The 16,274-nt window shown below is 50.2% G+C and overlaps 2 protein-coding genes across 2 annotated transcripts in view; one reads left to right on the forward strand and one right to left on the reverse strand.

Moving 5' to 3' along the window:
* Nucleotides 1-393: 393 nt before the first annotated feature.
* On the reverse strand, nucleotides 394-6,968 carry ZFYVE19 (zinc finger FYVE-type containing 19). Its single transcript, XM_032174125.2, has 11 exons — nucleotides 6,656-6,968; nucleotides 5,666-5,787; nucleotides 5,449-5,499; nucleotides 4,940-5,058; nucleotides 4,694-4,839; nucleotides 4,159-4,267; nucleotides 2,057-2,260; nucleotides 1,544-1,623; nucleotides 1,151-1,249; nucleotides 892-1,019; nucleotides 394-814 (listed from the first exon to the last, which is right to left on the reverse strand). Exons 1-11 carry the CDS (start codon nucleotides 6,707-6,709, stop codon nucleotides 736-738), a joined length of 1,191 nt encoding a protein of 396 aa, XP_032030016.1. The 5' UTR covers nucleotides 6,710-6,968; the 3' UTR covers nucleotides 394-735.
* A 98-nt stretch (nucleotides 6,969-7,066) lies between these two features.
* The window catches only part of DNAJC17 (DnaJ heat shock protein family (Hsp40) member C17), a 39,186-nt gene continuing 29,978 nt past the window's right edge, over nucleotides 7,067-16,274 (forward strand). The window contains exon 1 of the mRNA XM_032174127.2: nucleotides 7,067-7,176. Coding sequence (XP_032030018.1) covers nucleotides 7,099-7,176 — 78 coding nt within the window. The 5' untranslated portion in view covers nucleotides 7,067-7,098. The remainder of the gene's footprint in view (nucleotides 7,177-16,274) is intronic.

A 16,274-nucleotide genomic window follows, 5' to 3' on the forward strand; every position in this document is an offset into this window, starting at 1 on the left:
ACTGGAAGAGAGATAATGAGATTGAATGGCAGGCAGGTTGGGACAGGAGCCGTAGGAGGTGGGGGTTCTTTGCCAGTAAGGCAGGAAGCCGGGTGTGTGTGCATTGTTCTTGCGTGCATTGTGTGAGTAGTAGAGAGGCTGAGAAATCCAAGATGGTGGGGCCTGGTGGCTAAGTGGGGCTGCCCAGAGCTGGAGCACAGTTCAGCTGAATGAATACACATGCTTACTTCTTATGAGGCCACCAGGATGGGTAGGGCTGCTCCTGCCTGGAGAAGTTCATAGGATGGCTCAACCTTTTCCCTCATTCCCCACAACTGTGCTTACAGCCTGCTCTGTTCCTGCCACCTCTCACAGGGCCCAGGCTCACAGGGTTGTAGAAATGAGATGCTGGGCCCAATGAATCAACATACTTTATTAGATCCACTAAGTGCCAGGGGAGGGCCCTGTGCCCTAGAGCCAGGTTACAGAGCTTACCCGTAGATTCAGTCTGGTCTCTCCCCATCATGCCTCTCACTTCCAGTCTGGGCTTCTAATAGGAGGGCCCCGACTTCTTCCCTCCCAATCATCCTCTCGAATGGAGAATCTTTCCTCATTCCAGGGACACCAAGGCTCAGGAAGAGGCCTATCCATCATCAGCAGAGCCAGACAAGCTCTCCCATCGGACATCCTGTGGCTGGGCCCAGAAATGGGTGCCGCTGCCTGTGGGACTGCCCTTCCGGGAGGACCACGGTGTCTTCAGTGCTCTTGGCCTGCACGCGGAGGAGAGTAGGCAGATGTCTGGTGCTCTTTAAGCTCAAAGGCATCATGGCCCTCTCTGTGGAACAAAGGGATACAAGTCAGGGATCCAGGCAGCCCTTGAGCTCTCCCACAGAACATTCCACCTGCACCCACCGGAAGCAGCGGGCACAGAAGAGGTCCCCATCACAGCCAGCGCAGCGTAGGGTGGCATCCTCATTGCAGATGCAGCACCAGGGGAGCTCTTCTTCCTCAGCCTCAGGCCTGGGGTCCACATCCTGGGCCTTCAGGGACCAGAGAGGAATGGAGGAAGTAAGGTACCCAGTGGTGTGTGGGAGCTGCTGTGGGAGCAGTCAGCCAGGCAGGAAGCAAGGCTGGGGGCGGCCTGGGGGTCTGCATCTGGGGCTTTTCTCACCTCGGGCTCTGCCCTGCAGGGTTGGGTCCAGGGTCGAGAAGCCTGCTCTGCAGGGATGTTAAAGCCACTTGCCTCATCCAGGGCAGCTTCTTCAGTGAGCTATGGACAGGATGAAGAGGTACCACTCCCCTGCTTCAGGCCCAGGCCCTCCAACTCCCAGTATTTCTGTGCACTGTGGACTTAGCTTCTCAAACTCATCTTTTTCTTTACTTGTGGCCTGTGGCTTCTGATTCCCTATCTCCAGGGACCAGTGGGCAGGTCTGGGTCACAGGGACAGCGGGGACCCAAAGAGAACAGGAGCTTCACAGTTACTGTCCACCCAGCCCCAGAGTGGAGGTAGGGCAATGAGGCGGAGATGGGACAAGGGGTGGCGGGTGGGTAAGCCAGGCCCACCTGCTGCAGGACTCTCTGGATGGCTGTCTCCTCATCCTCGTCGTCATCACTGTCTGGGAGGCGATAGTCCTGGAGGGTCACTTGAAGAGGGAGAGATGGGAACAGGGGAAGGGGGAGTGAGGGTGAGAGATTTCACAAGTGGCTGCCCTCCTGCCTCCCAGAACTGGTTCGGTTCCCAGGGGCACTTATTCCAGAGCTGAGAAGCCTTTTCAGCCACCCTGATGACCTGTCCCTGCCTGCCCCAGCCCTGCAGGGCTGGGCCATCACTGAAGCAGGCCTGGGGGCTAGGTTGGGGGCCAGAGCGGAAGCCTCAGCCCCTGAATGGACTGAAGGTCCCCTGCCCTCATGGCTGCCCCTGACTCCTCACCCACTGCTTTGCTCTACCACCTTCCTTGTGGCTCTGGGCTGGGCTCAGCAGATCTCTGGGCACAAATACCCCCAGCACCTGACTCAGCCCTGCTAGGAAGGCCTTGACCAAGGGATACCAGTGAGCAGTTGCTCCCCAGCCTTCACCTCTCTCGGGGTCCTGTCCCCGCAGCACGGCTAGTCGCTTGGCCAGGGCCAGAATCCGTTCCTGCCTCGTGTTCTCCTCCCGCAACTCAAGTGCTGCCTCAGCCAGCAGTCTGCTCTTCTCCTCCTCCAAGGACCAGCTGGCCTGCCTCTTGGAATTAGTGCTCCCTGGGCCACCCTGGTTGAGGTCATTCTGGAGAGAGGCAGCTGGAAAGGGTAATGCCATCAGGGAGGCAGAGACATCCCAATATCTCTCCTCAGAGGCCAATGAGCCCATTTCTCAACCCTTTCTTTAATAATTTTCTCTTTTTTTTTTTTTTGAGACGGAGTCTCGTTCTGTCACCCAGGCTGGAGTGCAGTGGCGCGATCTCAGCTCACTGCAACCTCTGTCTCCTGGATTCAAGTGATTCTCCTGCCTCAGCCTCCTAAGTAGCTGGGATTACAGGCACGTGCCACCATGCCCAGCTAATTTTTGTATTTTTAGTAGAGACGGCGTTTCAACATGTTGGTCAGGCTGGTCTCCAACTCCTGACCTCGTGATCCACCCGCCTCGGCCTCCCAAAGTGCTGGGATTACAGGCGTGAGCCATCACGCCTGGCTTTTCTCAACCCTTTCTAATCACAGATCATCAGCTTTTTGCTCAGCACTAGCGCCTATGGTTTCTGTTACAAATAAAATCAGTATTCCTCCATTTTTCCAAATGTAAAAAACTAGTAATTTTAGCCATATCTTTTCCAACCACATCCATCCCCATCTACCTGATATTTTAACATTCTGCCCTAAGGGTGGGCGTCCTATGGTTTGAGAATCACTGCCCTAAAGGATCAAGACATGATGAGGCCCAGGTTCAGCCGATCTCTTTGCCTTTCAGGGCAGGAATTAGCATTTCCTGGGATTAGCACAGAGAGGGCAATGAAGGAAGCTAAGAGCTTGTATATCACTGGGCAGGAAGAATTTTACCAGATTAGGTGTGGCTCCGACACAGTCACCTTCAGTTTAGTGTTTCAGAGCAAGAGGTTTAAAATCACAGCTTTAGATTTAAGTCTCATCTCTGCAGCTTAATAACTGTGTGATCTTGGTCAAGTTCCTCAGGCTCGCCAGGCCTACTTCCTCATTTATAAAAAAGAATAGTATATACCTTATAAGATTTTTTTTTAAACAGGGTCTTGCTATGTTGCCCAAGCAGGTCTTAAATTCCCCGGCTCAAGCTATCCTCCCTCCTGCCTCTGCCTCCTTAAGTGCTTAGGATTACAGGCATGAGCCACCACACCTGGCATCATAAGATTATTGAGGATATTCAATGAGATTGCGCCTCTAAAGCAGGATTTCTCAATCTTAGTTCGCTTGACACTTTGGACCGGGTAATTCTTCATCGTGATGTGCTGTCCTGTGACATAGTAGATTTAGTAGCATCCTGGCTTCTATCCTGTAGGTGCCAGTAATATCCTCTGGGTTGTGACAACCAAAAAGTCTCTAAATGTTGCCACAAGTAGCCTGGGGGGCAAAATCATCCTTTGTTGAAAAACACTGCTCTGATCAAACAGCACTGTCCAACAGAATGTCCTATGATGATGGAAACATTCCATATCATGTTCTATATCTGTGCTGTCCAAGATAGTAGCCATGAAGCCCATATGGCTACTGAGCATTGAGATGTGGCTGATGCTACTAAATAGTTTCTTCCTCCTTATCAACATCATGATTGCAGAGAATATTCACTGAGTACTCACTCTGAGTCAGATATGTTCCCAAGCACTTATTGGATTATCTCATTTACTCCTCATGATTTCCCTGTGAGGTAGGTTTTTCCATACATACCTTCATTTTACATATGAGGAAAGTGAGACTTAGGTCAAGTAACTTGTCCAGCATCACATAGCTAATACGTGGTAGAAATGGGAATCACTGTCTGATTCTAAAGCCCGTGCACTTAAACACTAGGCTTACACTGGCTCCCTTTGGAGTAAGCACTCAATGAATGGTAACTCTTATAATGTTGATCACTCTCTGATTTATATTCATCTCCCAGAGGGTGGACAGCAGAGCCTCTCCAGTCTAGGGAAAGAGGTGGGGCAGATTCCTAGGGAGCCAAGTGGAGGGGTTACCTGGACCTCCTCCTTTCCAGCTTTCATCGATAGCCACCTCAGCTGCCAGCTGCGTTAGCAGATCCTGTGTCTGCTGGGCTTGGGTCCTGGTGTCTGGTGTGTGATGTGCCTGCACAGACGAGGAAACCTCAGTGGAGAGCAGGGGTAGCCCAGAAGCAGTCTAGATCAGGGATGGATGCTAAGTAGTTCTCAAAGCCCAGGGAAAGGAGAAGGATCCAGGGCCCACATAATCAAGTAGGTCTGGTAGTCCTCAACAGGACTGAGGGGCCACTTTTTCCTGCCCTACCCAATCGTGCTGTTTGTCCCTGGTCCCCGGGTCTGGTAGCAGGCCTGAGGATCAGGAGGTAGGGGTGGGAGGCTTTGCCAACTCCTGCAAAGTACATAAAGTACAAAGATTCGTGCAAAAGTAACTGAGGCAATTAAAAGTAATGACAAAAACCGCAATTACTTTTGTACCACTCCAATACCTGTATCTGGGCTTCTGCTGGGTCCTCCCCCTAGCACCCCCACTTCTCTCCTAAGCCATAATACTCACCGGCTGGGGGGTTTGAGAAGGTAGAACTCTGCCCTGTAACGCCGCAAGTCGTGCCTCCATTTCCTGGGTGGAAGGGATGGAACCCTGACGTTCATCCTTTAGCGCAGCCAGCCGTGCCTCTATCTCTGCCTGTGAGGGGACTAACTCTGCAATTGGCATGGGAGGAGCCTTGTAAGGGCCAGAGGCATCTCAGTCCCAGAAGCCCTGGACTGTGTCCTCTAGGCAACCCCATCTGCCCCTGCTCACTGGGCTTGTTCTCCTGGCGGAGTCGTGCTAGGCGCTCGGCAATCATCTGGTCTTGTCGGGTCAGTCCCTGGCTCTGGGAAGTGCCGGGCTTCTGCTTGGCTTCTAAGGCTGCCACACGCCTGGCAGGATATGAGATAGAGGCTCTTGAAGAAGGCAGAGGGGAAGAGTGAAGGCACCCACTCACTGTTCCCCATTCAAATCAAATCATTTCTGGGCACCTAGGGAGGCCTCCAATGGGCGATCTGCTGTGCCCCTCACTCATGTCACCCTGCGGCCCAACCTGGCTGACCAGCCAGAGGGTCCAGCTGAAAGGACAAGCTCTACCAAGTGCCTGTCCTGGAGAGAGGGCTGAAGAGCTGCTTTACCAGCCCAAGAGGGCAGTCAGGAGCCGGAGAGGAGAGCATTCTCCTGTCTGTGCTCATTTCATCTAGAAGATGGGGGGAGGGTCTTTCCCTATGGCTCCCTTATCCTTTCCCCAACCTCTTTGTCTTTTTCTCTTCAGCACTTACTTCTTATAGTTCTGAGGTGGTGACCACTTGGAGGCATTGGCAGAAGACCCTCTACAGAGAAGAAATCTAGTGTTATAAATCCTGCCATCCCACCAGGCAGTGCCCCGCCTCCAAACACTTCCTCGGCTGACTCTCGCCACAGAGTACAAAGCTGTGAGGGCTGGCCAGATGCCCACTGCCATACTTGGCTGAACTTTCACCCATGCCTGCCTCTTACCTGGTCAGGACCTCGTGGCATTGCTTGCAGACTTTCTGTTGGGTGTTCCCAGTCCGAGGCACTGCTGCACTGAAGCTTAGGCAGCCTGAACAGAAGGCCCTGCCACAATTCTTACAGCCGTACTACAAGAAACATGAAGTGGGAGATCCACCTCTCACCCGCCCCTGCAGGCTGCTCCCAGGGACTCTCCAAGCACACACAGAGAGAAGTCACTGAAGTTATGACCAGCTGCTGGGAGGAGGAAGAGGAGTGGGGCCCCTAAGGCCTAGGAGTGGAGAGTAAAGCAATTCCTCGGTTTCCGGTACCTTATTCAAGCCAAATGAAGGTTTATACAAAATTCCCATGCTTTCTACCCTGTCTTCAATTCCCTGACCCGGGGATGTAGAAGACAGATAGATAAAGCCCAGTATTTCAGGCCACTGACTCTTCCACAAAGGAGAATCAGAGAGATAGGGCAGAGCCGATGCCTCCTCTGCTCTTGCAGAGATGGAGGGAGGCTTGGCTCAGGATGGGCTAACAATAGCTTCCATTTATTAAGTACTTACTATGTGCCAGGCACTAAACCCAGTACTTAACATTCATCATGTGATTTATTCCTCACAATTTACACACATTATTTTACTTAATCTTGATGCCAACCGTGATTATCCCTATTTCGAGACCGCGCTTCGGAGGAGCAGGGTGGAGAGAAGAAAACCGCCAGATGCTACACTGGGTCGACAGAAAAGAGTAGCTTTGCAAAAATGACTGCAGCGCGCTTTACAGTTCTTAGGGAACTCTCACCTAAAGCACTTCACTGGACCCTCACGTAAACCCTGAAAGCGAGGGAATGTTAGCCCCATTCTACAGAAATGGAAACTGAGGATCAATGACTTCATCAAAACCACACAGCTGGAAAGGAGCCGTAAGACCAAGTCTTTGGACCTTAAGTCCCGCGCTTTTCCCTCCTCTCCTCCCTGGCCCTGCAGCCCTCGGGGAGGGAAGACTCGCCTCCTTCTTGAAGAGGGTGAACTTGACAGCGCAGCCGTAGCACCTACTCTCCATGGTGGCTCCCAGCACCGCAGGGTCTGCAGAGCTGAGATCACGCCGGCCAAGTCCTGGGCCCCTTGGACCCTCACCCCAGCTCCGCCCTTTCCTTCCCTGCCCCGCCCCACCCCACCCCACCCCACCCCACACGCCCACTGGCACCGTCCCGCCGCGACCTACAAATCCTACAGGGAATCCGGACCCTCTCCTGCAGCCAGCGTACTGCAGCGGCGGCAATGGGGGCTGCTGGGAGTCGTAGTTAATTCACGACTGCCGGCCTCCCTCAGAGTCAGTCAAGCCTGACCCAGAACACAATTCCCAGAGGGCTAGGCGCCGCTCGGAGCCGGCAGTCCTCACGCGCGCTTAGACTCTTGGGAGTTGTAGTACGAATCCGTCAGGCCGGAACTATGGCAGTGACCAAGGAGCTCTTACAGATGGACCTGTACGCGCTGCTAGGCATTGAGGAGAAGGCAGCGGACAAAGAGGTGAGAACGGTGGCGAGGAAGGCTGATCCTGAGAGGTCTGGCGGCCCTTCCTGTCCTAGCGCCTCGGTCCCGGCTGGCATCCGCTCTCCAGGTTCATTCGAGTCCTGGGCGGGGAGCGAGGGTCGGCGCTATGCCCTCCGCAGGCGGGCTCCCAGACATTTCCTGGACGGTCCGAGGGCCTCAAGAGGAAGCGGGGCACAGAGGGCTCTTCGCGCCGGGTGGCTGTGCTCTCCCCGTGGCCCCTGTCTGCTAGAGGCCGCGGGGTGAGACAGCAAGGGAACGCTAGCCTCCTCTGCGCCTGCGCAGTCTCGGCCTCCGTTTCCGCTTCTGCCTTGACTGTGACAAGAGGTGCCTCATTTCAGTCTCTTCTGCAGGCTGATTTAATTCTTCCACTGAGAGCCTAGGACGAAAGAAAAGTCAGATCTCAAAGCCTCTCCATTCCCTTTTCATGCTCCCTTGCCAATGTGACCGATGACCCTGCTGTCTCTATTTTCTTTTCCACTCAAGCCCATTGACTCTTTTCAAGTAGCTGATGCCCTTCTCAGCATGTGCTAGTTAGTGGGCTAAAAGCAGGAGGATCAGAAGGTTAAGGCAGATGGTATAGAGTTCCATGCTACCTTAGGTGGTGATAAAGATGCCAGGGAGTGAAACACTGATCAAGCTGGATTTAGGATTTCTGTTATCTTCCCCTGGATCATGGTGGTAGTTGTAACAATATACGAAGGAGAGGCGTTCATCAAATGAAAGTTAGTGCCCAACTGAGCCGAGATCGCGCCACTGCACTCCATCCTGGGCGACAGAGCAAGACTCTCAAAAAAAGAAAGAAAGAAAATTAGGCCAGGCGCGGTGGCTCAGGCCTGTAATCCCCGCACTTTGGGAGGCCGAGGCGGGCGGATCACGTGGTCAGGAGTTCGAGACCAGCCTGACCAATATGGTGAAACCCTGTCTCTACTAAAAATACAAAAATTAGCCGGGCGTGGTGGCGCGCACCTGTAGTCCCAGCTACTTGGGAGTCTGAGGCAGGAGAATCGCTGGAACCCGGGAGGCGGAGGTTGCAGTGAGCTGAGATTGCGCCACTGCACTACAGCCTGGGCGACAGAGCGAGACTCTGTCTCAAAAAAAAAAAGAAGGGAAAAAAGAAAATTAGCGCCCACTAATGTCCCATTACTTCTGGGCTGCCCTGGTCATGGGGTGAGTGAGCTTTTGAGAAAAGGAAGCTCTGGGGCAGAAAATCAGAGAGACCCAGAGGGCCCTTGAGAAATGCCGTCAACCTGCACAAATCTGTCCCCTGAAGCCGCAGTTGAAATCAGAAATGGCTATAAGATGTCTACGAAGCATCAAAAGCATCTGCTCCACCTCTCTCATGTTTCGATATTTTAGGATTAATAATTCCTAACACCTGTATAATGCTTACTATATCCTAGACAGTATTTCTTTTTCTGGATAGTATTCTAAGTGCTGTATGTTTGCAAATTATTATTTTTAAAATTCTTTATTATTATTATTATTTTTATTATTTTTGAGATGGAGTCTCGCTCTGTCGCCCAGGCTGGAGTGCAGTGGCGCTATCTCGGCTTACTGCAAGCTCCGCCTTTCGGGTTCACGCCATTATCCTGCCTCAGCCTCTCCGAGTAGCTGGGACTACAGGCGCCCACCACCATGCCCGGCTAATAATTTTTATTTTTAGTAGAGATAGGGTTTCACCGTGGTCTCGATCTCCTGACCTCGTGATCCGCCCACCTCAGCCTCCCAAAGTGCTGGGATTACAAGCGTGAGCCACCACGCCCGGCTTATTATTATTTTTTGAGACAGAGTCTCGCTCTGTCGCCCAGGCTGGAGTGCAGTGGCGCAATCTCAGCTAACTGCAACTTCTGCCTTCCAGGTTCAAGCGATTTTCCTGCCTCAGCCTCCCAAGTAGCTGGGACTACAGGCATGCACCACCACGCCCAGCTAATTTTTTTTTTGAGATGGAGTCTCACTCTCTTGTCTAGGCTGGAGTGCAGTGGTGCAATCTTGGCTCACTGCAACCTCTGCCTCCCAGGTTCAGGGAATTCTCCTGCCTCAGCCTCCTGAGCAGCTGGGACTACAGGCATGTGCCACCATGCCCAGCTAATTTTTGTGTTTTTATCAGAGACAGGATTTCACCATGTTGGTCAGGCTGGTCTTGAACTCCTGACCTCAAGTGATCCGCTGGCCTTGGCCTCCCAAAGTGCTGGGATTATAGGCGTGAGCCACCACACCCAGTTGAAATCTAGAGTGTCTAACCCTGAAGTTGAGAACTCCTGAGGAAGTCAGTTGGAAGCCATTCTCTATTAATTAGAGAAGTTACATAATCAGATTTTTTTTTTTATTTTTATGTCTATTTTTTGAGAAAAGATCTCACTCTCATTCAGGCTGGAATGCAGTGGCACAATCACAGCTCACTGCAGCCTCGACTTCCTGGGCTCAAGTGATCCCACCTCAGCCTCCCATGTAGTTGGGATTGCAAGTGTGCATCATCATGCCTGGCTAATTTGTTTTCTGTTTGTTTTTGCTTTCTTTTTTTTCCAGAGATGGGCTCCAGCTATATTGCCCAGGCTGGTCTCAAACTCCTGGGTTCAAGCGATCCTTCTGCCTTGGTCTCCCAGAGTGCTGGGATTGCAGGCGTGAGCCACTGTGCCCTGCCCATAATTGGATTTTAAAGAAAGTATTTGACTGAGTGTGATGGCTCACACCTGCAATCCCAGCACTTTGGGAGGTCAAGGTGGAAGGAACGCTTGAGGCCAGGAGTTTGAGACCAGCCTGGGAAACATAGTGAGACCCTGTCTCTCTATATATTAAAAAAAAAAGCTGGGCAGGGTGTTATACGCCTGTAGTCCCCGTTACATGGGAGGCTGAGGTGGGAGGATCACTTGAGCCTGGGAAGTTGCAGTGAGCTATGATTTTGACACTGTATTCCAGCCTGGATGACCGGTGAGACCCTGCCTCTCTTGAAAAAGAAAAGAGAAAAGAAAAGAAAAAAGAAAAGAAAATTCAACACTAGAGTGCATAATGAAAATGGGTGGGGGTGGGAGGAATGGAAGAGCTGCCACTAGCGGGTCAGGTGGGGCTGGTGTCTAGGCAAGAGACCAAGGTCTGAGCTGGGCAGTGGTGGCTGGGATCCAGTTCTAACTCAGATGAGACGAGGGATATGTGTGAAGCTGCTCTATAAAGGGTAACAGGTGCTGCTCCTGCCTTTTAATAGGGGAGGCAAGATTCATGCATCCAAGGGAGACATGGTAAGTTCCTTAAGAGGGGTACAAAGTGCTGTGGATGTTCAGTGTAGGCTGAGATTGCTTTTAGTTTGAGAGAAGGAATAAAGGAAGTAGAGAAGGTATTTGGGGCCTTGAAGAATGGGCAGAGTTTGGACATGTGCAGATGGAGGCAGGGCATTCCAAGAAAGCAAATGTATATATTAATACGTACAGTCTATGTTGGAGCGTAAGTAGGTGGCACCCTCAAAGAGGCCTTACCTATTTTTCTTTTCGTAGCAGCCATTCTCCTTTCTAGCACTTACTCCCATTTACACTTTGGATACGCTGGCTAGCTTCATGGCAACACACTTTTTGGTAGAAAGCAAGAGAGACCTAGGCCCTGGTGTCCTCACACCATGGTTTAATACCTGTCATAGGGCAACCTAGAGGACAAACAAATATTTAAAGTGTATACAAGGAAGAACTCCTAAACTGGTTGTCCAAATAGCCTAGGAGTTCTCAATTTGACCTCTACAGAAAGGGTCTAGGAACTGGGTGAAGGAACCTCTGAAAATCATGTGTGTTTTTTTTTTTTTTTTTGTATTTATTCTGGAGGAGAAGAGGACTTTTTTTCTTTTCTTTTCTTTTTTATTTTTATTTTTATTTTTTTACACAGGGTCTCTCTCTGTTACCCATGCTGGAGTCAGTGGCATGATTACTGCTCACTGCAAACTCTGCCTCATGGGCTCAAGCAATCCTCCCACCTCAGCCTCAAAAGTAGCTGGGACCACAGGTGTACACCGCCATGCCTGGCTAATTTTTGTATTTTTGTAGAGATTGGGTTCCACCACGTTGGCCAGGTTGGTCTTGAACTCCTGGGTTCAAGCAGTCCTCCCGCCTTGGCCTCTGAAAAGTGTTGGGGTTATAGGCATGAGCTACCACGCCCGGCCAGAGGAGGGAATTTTAATCCAAAAGTCAAAGAAGCCCTGATAGAGGCCAAGCTCCCTGTGTCACTGATGGTGAAACTGCAGCTCAGAGAAGGTGGTTAGTGGCAGAATTGGGACTAGAACCCTGATGCCCTGATGTCCAGCTCAGGCCTCTGCTCCTTCTACTAAGGCTCCCTGGCCCTGTCCAGCGCGGTTCAGTGGTAGTGATGAGCACCACCACCAAATTTAACTTGTGTTTAGACTACTTCTCTGACTCTCAAATCCGTGTATCTATCTGCCTGTTTGATCCCTCCATTTGGATGTTTCACAGCGGTCTAAATCTTACTACATCCAAAAATTGGCCAGGTGCAGTGGCTCATGTCTGTAATCCCAGCACTTTGGGAGGCCCAGGCAGGCAGATCACCTGAGGTCAGGAGTTTTAGACCAGCCTGGCCAACAGGGTGAAATTCCATCTCTACTAAAAATATAAAAATTAGCCAGACGCGGTGGCATGTGCCTGTAGTCCCAGCTACTGGGAGGCTGAGGCAGGAGAATCGCTTGAACCTGGGAGGCGGAGGTTGCAGTGAGCTGAGATCAAGCCACTGCACTCCAGCCTGGGTGACGGGGCTAGAATCTGTCTCAAAAAAAAAAAATTGAACTCTTTCAATTCTCTCTCCAAACCTGCTCCTTCCTTGGATTTCCCCATCTTGTGGCACCACCATCCATCCATTCAAGCTAGGAACCTGGAGTCATTCTCAGTACCTCCCTATCCTCTCACTCCTGCCATCTAGAACATCACCGGGTCCTGATGAGTCAGCTTCCCAAATAATCCCCAAACCTGTTCACCCTCTCGATCTCTACCACCACTGCTCCAGCCCAGGCCCCCATCCACTCAGCTGAATGTTTAGAGGAGCCTGCCAACTTGTTTCTGCTTTCAGCCTATTCCATTCTGATCTATTGGGCCTCTCCAATTCTCCTCACAGATAATGGAATGATCTTGCTACTCCCTGAAAACCCTATTTAGCACTTCTAATAAAATACTCAATAGAATTTCCTTTCTTTTCTTTTCTTTTTTTTTTTTTTTTTTTTTGAGACGGAGTCTTGCTGTGTCACCCAGGCCGGAGTGCAGTGGCTGCAAGCTCTGCCTCCCAGGTTCACGCCATTCTCCCATCTCAGCCTCCTGAGTAGCTGGGACTACAGGCGCCCGCCACCACGCCCAGCTAATTTTTTGTATTTTTAGTAGAGACAGGGTTTCACCATTCACAGGACGGTCTTGATCTCCTGACCTCGTGATCCACCCACCTCGGCCTCCCAAAGTGCTGGGATTACAGGCGTGAGCCACCGCACGCAGCCAATACTCAACAGAATTTCTTAGCTCATTCATACATTTTCCTCTGCCAGGAATGCTCTTCCTCCCCTTCTGCTAATCTGAGTTGCTTTTACTTGTCCTTCAGAACTCAGTCGAAATGGCATCCTCAGAGAAGCCTTGCCTATATTCTGTTTCATGGCAGCTGGTTTTTCTTTTTTCTAGCACTTATTTCAGTTTGCAATTATGTATTTATCTGAGTGATTATTTGTCTCATGCCTTAATCCCCTCTGCACTCCTACTTCTGAGGACCAGATATGATTCATGCTCTTCTGTAGCAGCTCCTTACCTGGTGACTGGAACATAGTAGGTTCTCAATAAGTATTTGTTGAATGAATGAAGTAGTAGCTAAAGAGACCACTGCAACGACTTTACTTGAGAATCAGGAGACCAAGGGCAGTCACTGCCTCTCTCGGGGCCTGACTTTCCCCAAATGTAAAATGAAGGAGTAGGGCAAACTACAGTTTGAGGGGGCAAATGGCCCATGACCTTTTTTTTTTTTTTTTTTTGAGACGGAGTCTCGCTGTTGCCCAGGCTGGAGCATGGTGGTGCAATCTCGGCTCACTACAACCTCTGCCTCCCGGGTTCAAGCAATTCTCTGCTTCAGTCTCCGGAGTAGCCGAGATTACAGGCACCCGCCACCACTCCTGGCTAATTTTTATATTTTTAGTAGAGATGTGGTTTCACTATCTTGGCCTGGCTGGTCTTGAACTCCTGACCTCGTGATCTGCCCACCTCGGCCTCCCACAGTGCTGGGATTACAGGCGTGAGCCACCGCGCCCAGCTGACCTTTTTTTTTTTTTAATGGCTTATATGCTAAGAATGGTTTTTACATGTTTAAATGATTGTAGAAAAAAAAAACACAGCTCAACAACCAAAAAACAAACAACTCAGTTAAAAAATGGGCAAGCCAGGCTGGGCGCGGTGGCTCACGCTTGTAATCCCAGCACTTTGGGAGGCCGAGGCGGGCGGATCATGAGGTCAGGAGATCGAGACCACGGTGAAACCCCGTCTCTACTAAAAATACAAAAAATTAGCCAGGCGTGGTGGCGGGCGCCTGTAGTCCCAGCTACTCGGAGAGACTGAGGCAGGAGAATAGTGTGAACCCGAGAGGCAGAGCTTGCAGTGAGCCAAGATTGTGCGACTGCACTCCAGCCTGGGCAACAGAGCGAGATTCCGTCTCAAAAAAAAAAAAAAAAAAAAATGGGCAAGCCAGGAGTTTGAAGTTACAGTGAGCTCTGATCATGCCACCGTGCTCCAGCCTGGGTGACAGAGTGAAACTCTGTCTATAAAAAAATTAAAAAAAAAAAAAAGGCAAAGAATCTCAATAGACACTTCTCCAAAGAAGATGTACAAATGGTCAATAAGCACATGAAAAGATGCTCAACTTCACTAGTCATTAGGTAAATGCAGATCAAAACCATGTTGAGGCCAGGTGCGGTGGCACACGCCTGTAATCCCAGCACTTTGGGAGGCCGAGGCAGGTGGATCACCTGAGGTCAGTAGTTCAAGACCAGCCTGGCCAACATGGTGAAACCCCGTCTCTACTAAAAATACAAAAATTAGCCGGGCGTAGTGGCAGGTGCCTGTAGTCTCATCTACTCAGGAGGCAGGAGAATTGCTGGAACCCAGGAGGCGGAGGTTGCAGTGAGCCGAGATCGGGCCACTGCACTCCACCCTGGGTGATGGAGCAAGACTCCATCTCAAAAAACAAACAAACAAACAAAAACATGTTGTGATACCACTTCACACCCATTATGATAGCTATTATGAAGACAAAAAAAAAATAGCAACAACAACAAAAAAACCCTGGTGTGATGGCTCATGGAGAGGCTAAGATGGGAGGATTGCTTGAGCCCAGGAGTTCCAGGCTACAGTGCGCTATGATTGTGCCACTGCACTCCAGCCTGGATGACAGAGCGAGACCTTGTCTCTAAAAATAAAAAGTAAAAAGAGAGAGAGAGAGAAATAAATGTTGGTGAGGATGCAGAGAAATTGGAGTCCTGTGCATTGCTGGTGGTGCAGATACTGTTAAGATGGTATGGTGATTCCTCAAAAAATTAAACACAGAATTACCATATGACCCAACAATTACCATATGATTCATATGATAATTAAATATAGAAGCAATATGATCCAGCAACAGAAACAAACACAAAACAACAAAGAAGAATATACAACAAAGACCATATGTAGCTCCCTAAAATTTTTACTCTCAGCTCAGGCCCTTTACAGAAAAATCTGCTCATCCGTGTTCAAGTTAGGGACAAGTTCAACTCTGCCTTTCTGTACACGGAACTAGCCTTTCTGCAAATGTTCTTCCTTCATATCACAACAAACCTAGCAGGTCAGAAGTGGGCTAAACACCACCTTTCATGGGGATTTAACAATCAGCCATTCTCCTTGTTCCCCATCCAGCCCTAGAGGAGACAGGCAGGGCATGGTGTGGTTTTTTTTTCTGTGGGAAAGCCTTAAGTTGAGGACCTGGGTTTCCGGTGGAAGTGCCCCTAGGGAGAGGATCAGTCTCCTGCTAGAGCCTGAAGCAGCGAGCGCCAAATTCTTTTTTTTTTTTTTGAGACGGAGTCTCGCTCTGTCGCTCAGGTTGGAGTGCAGTGGCACGATCTCGGCTCACTGCAAGCTCTGCCTCCCGGGTGCACACCATTCTCCTGCCTCAGCCTCCCGAGTAGCTGGGACTACAGGCGCCCGCCACCACACCACCACAGCCAATTTTTTTTTGTATTTTTAGTAGACACGGGGTTTCACCGTGTTAGCCAGGATGGTCTCTATCTCCTGACCTCGTGATCCGCCCGCCTCGGCCTCCCAAAGTGCTGGGATTACAGGCCTGAGCCACCACGCCCAGCCAGCGAGCGCCAAATTCTTACACACACACTCACAAGGCGGGGCACCGCGGCTGCCAGAATGAAGGGTTAAGTCCTGAGTTAACGCTGTTTGCAAACCTTCAAGAGAGATTCCAAAGTAATCTCAGGAATTACCTGAGTGACTGCAGTGACCTTCTAATCCTTTTCCTATTTCTGTTCTTGATCCTCTTCACACAGCAGCCAGAGTGAGCCTTTAGAATGTAAATCAGATTTTGTCACCTCTGGTCACAACTCCCAGTGGCTTCTCCCAGTCTTAGAATGAAATCTGAAGTCCTTCCCCTGGCCCACACGGCCCTTACTGCCTGTCCTGCGGGTTACCTGCCACCACTCTCCCCTTTGCTGAGTGTGCTCTAGCCACATCAGTCCTCCTGATATTTCCTACAACATTGTGATAAACAATATATTTAACACAAAATTTACTACTTACCACTTTAATCCTTTCTGATTAAAGGATTCACTGGCATTAAGTACACTTACATTGTTGTGCAGCCATCACCACCATCCATCTCTAGAACTCTTCCATCATTTCAATCTGAAACTCTGTACTCAACAAACAGTGACTCCCCGTTCCCTCCTCCCCCCAGCTCCTGTGAACCACTCTTCTACTTTCTTTCTCTATATGAATTTGACTCTTCTATGAACCTCATATAAATGGAATAATGCAATATTTGTCCTTTTGTGTCAGGCTTATTTCACTTAATTAACATCATGCTTT

Source organism: Hylobates moloch, unplaced genomic scaffold, assembly GCF_009828535.3.
Source record: "Hylobates moloch isolate HMO894 unplaced genomic scaffold, HMol_V3 SCAFFOLD_14, whole genome shotgun sequence".
Classification (NCBI taxonomy): Eukaryota; Metazoa; Chordata; class Mammalia; order Primates; family Hylobatidae; genus Hylobates; species Hylobates moloch.

What these genes read in the sequence shown, in the direction of transcription:
- ZFYVE19 (XM_032174125.2), bottom strand. Translation starts at nt 6,709, where the DNA reads ATGGAGAGTAGGTGCTACGGCTGCGCTGTCAAGTTCACCCTCTTCAAG. An exon ending in TCACCCTCTTCAAGAAGGAG is followed by an intron (nt 5,788 to 6,655) that starts GCGAGTCTTCCC and finishes TGTTTCTTGTAG; the next exon opens with TACGGCTGTAAGAATTGTGG. An exon ending in TCCAGAGAGTCCTGCAGCAG is followed by an intron (nt 1,250 to 1,543) that starts GTGGGCCTGGCT and finishes TCCTGTCCATAG; the next exon opens with CTCACTGAAGAAGCTGCCCT.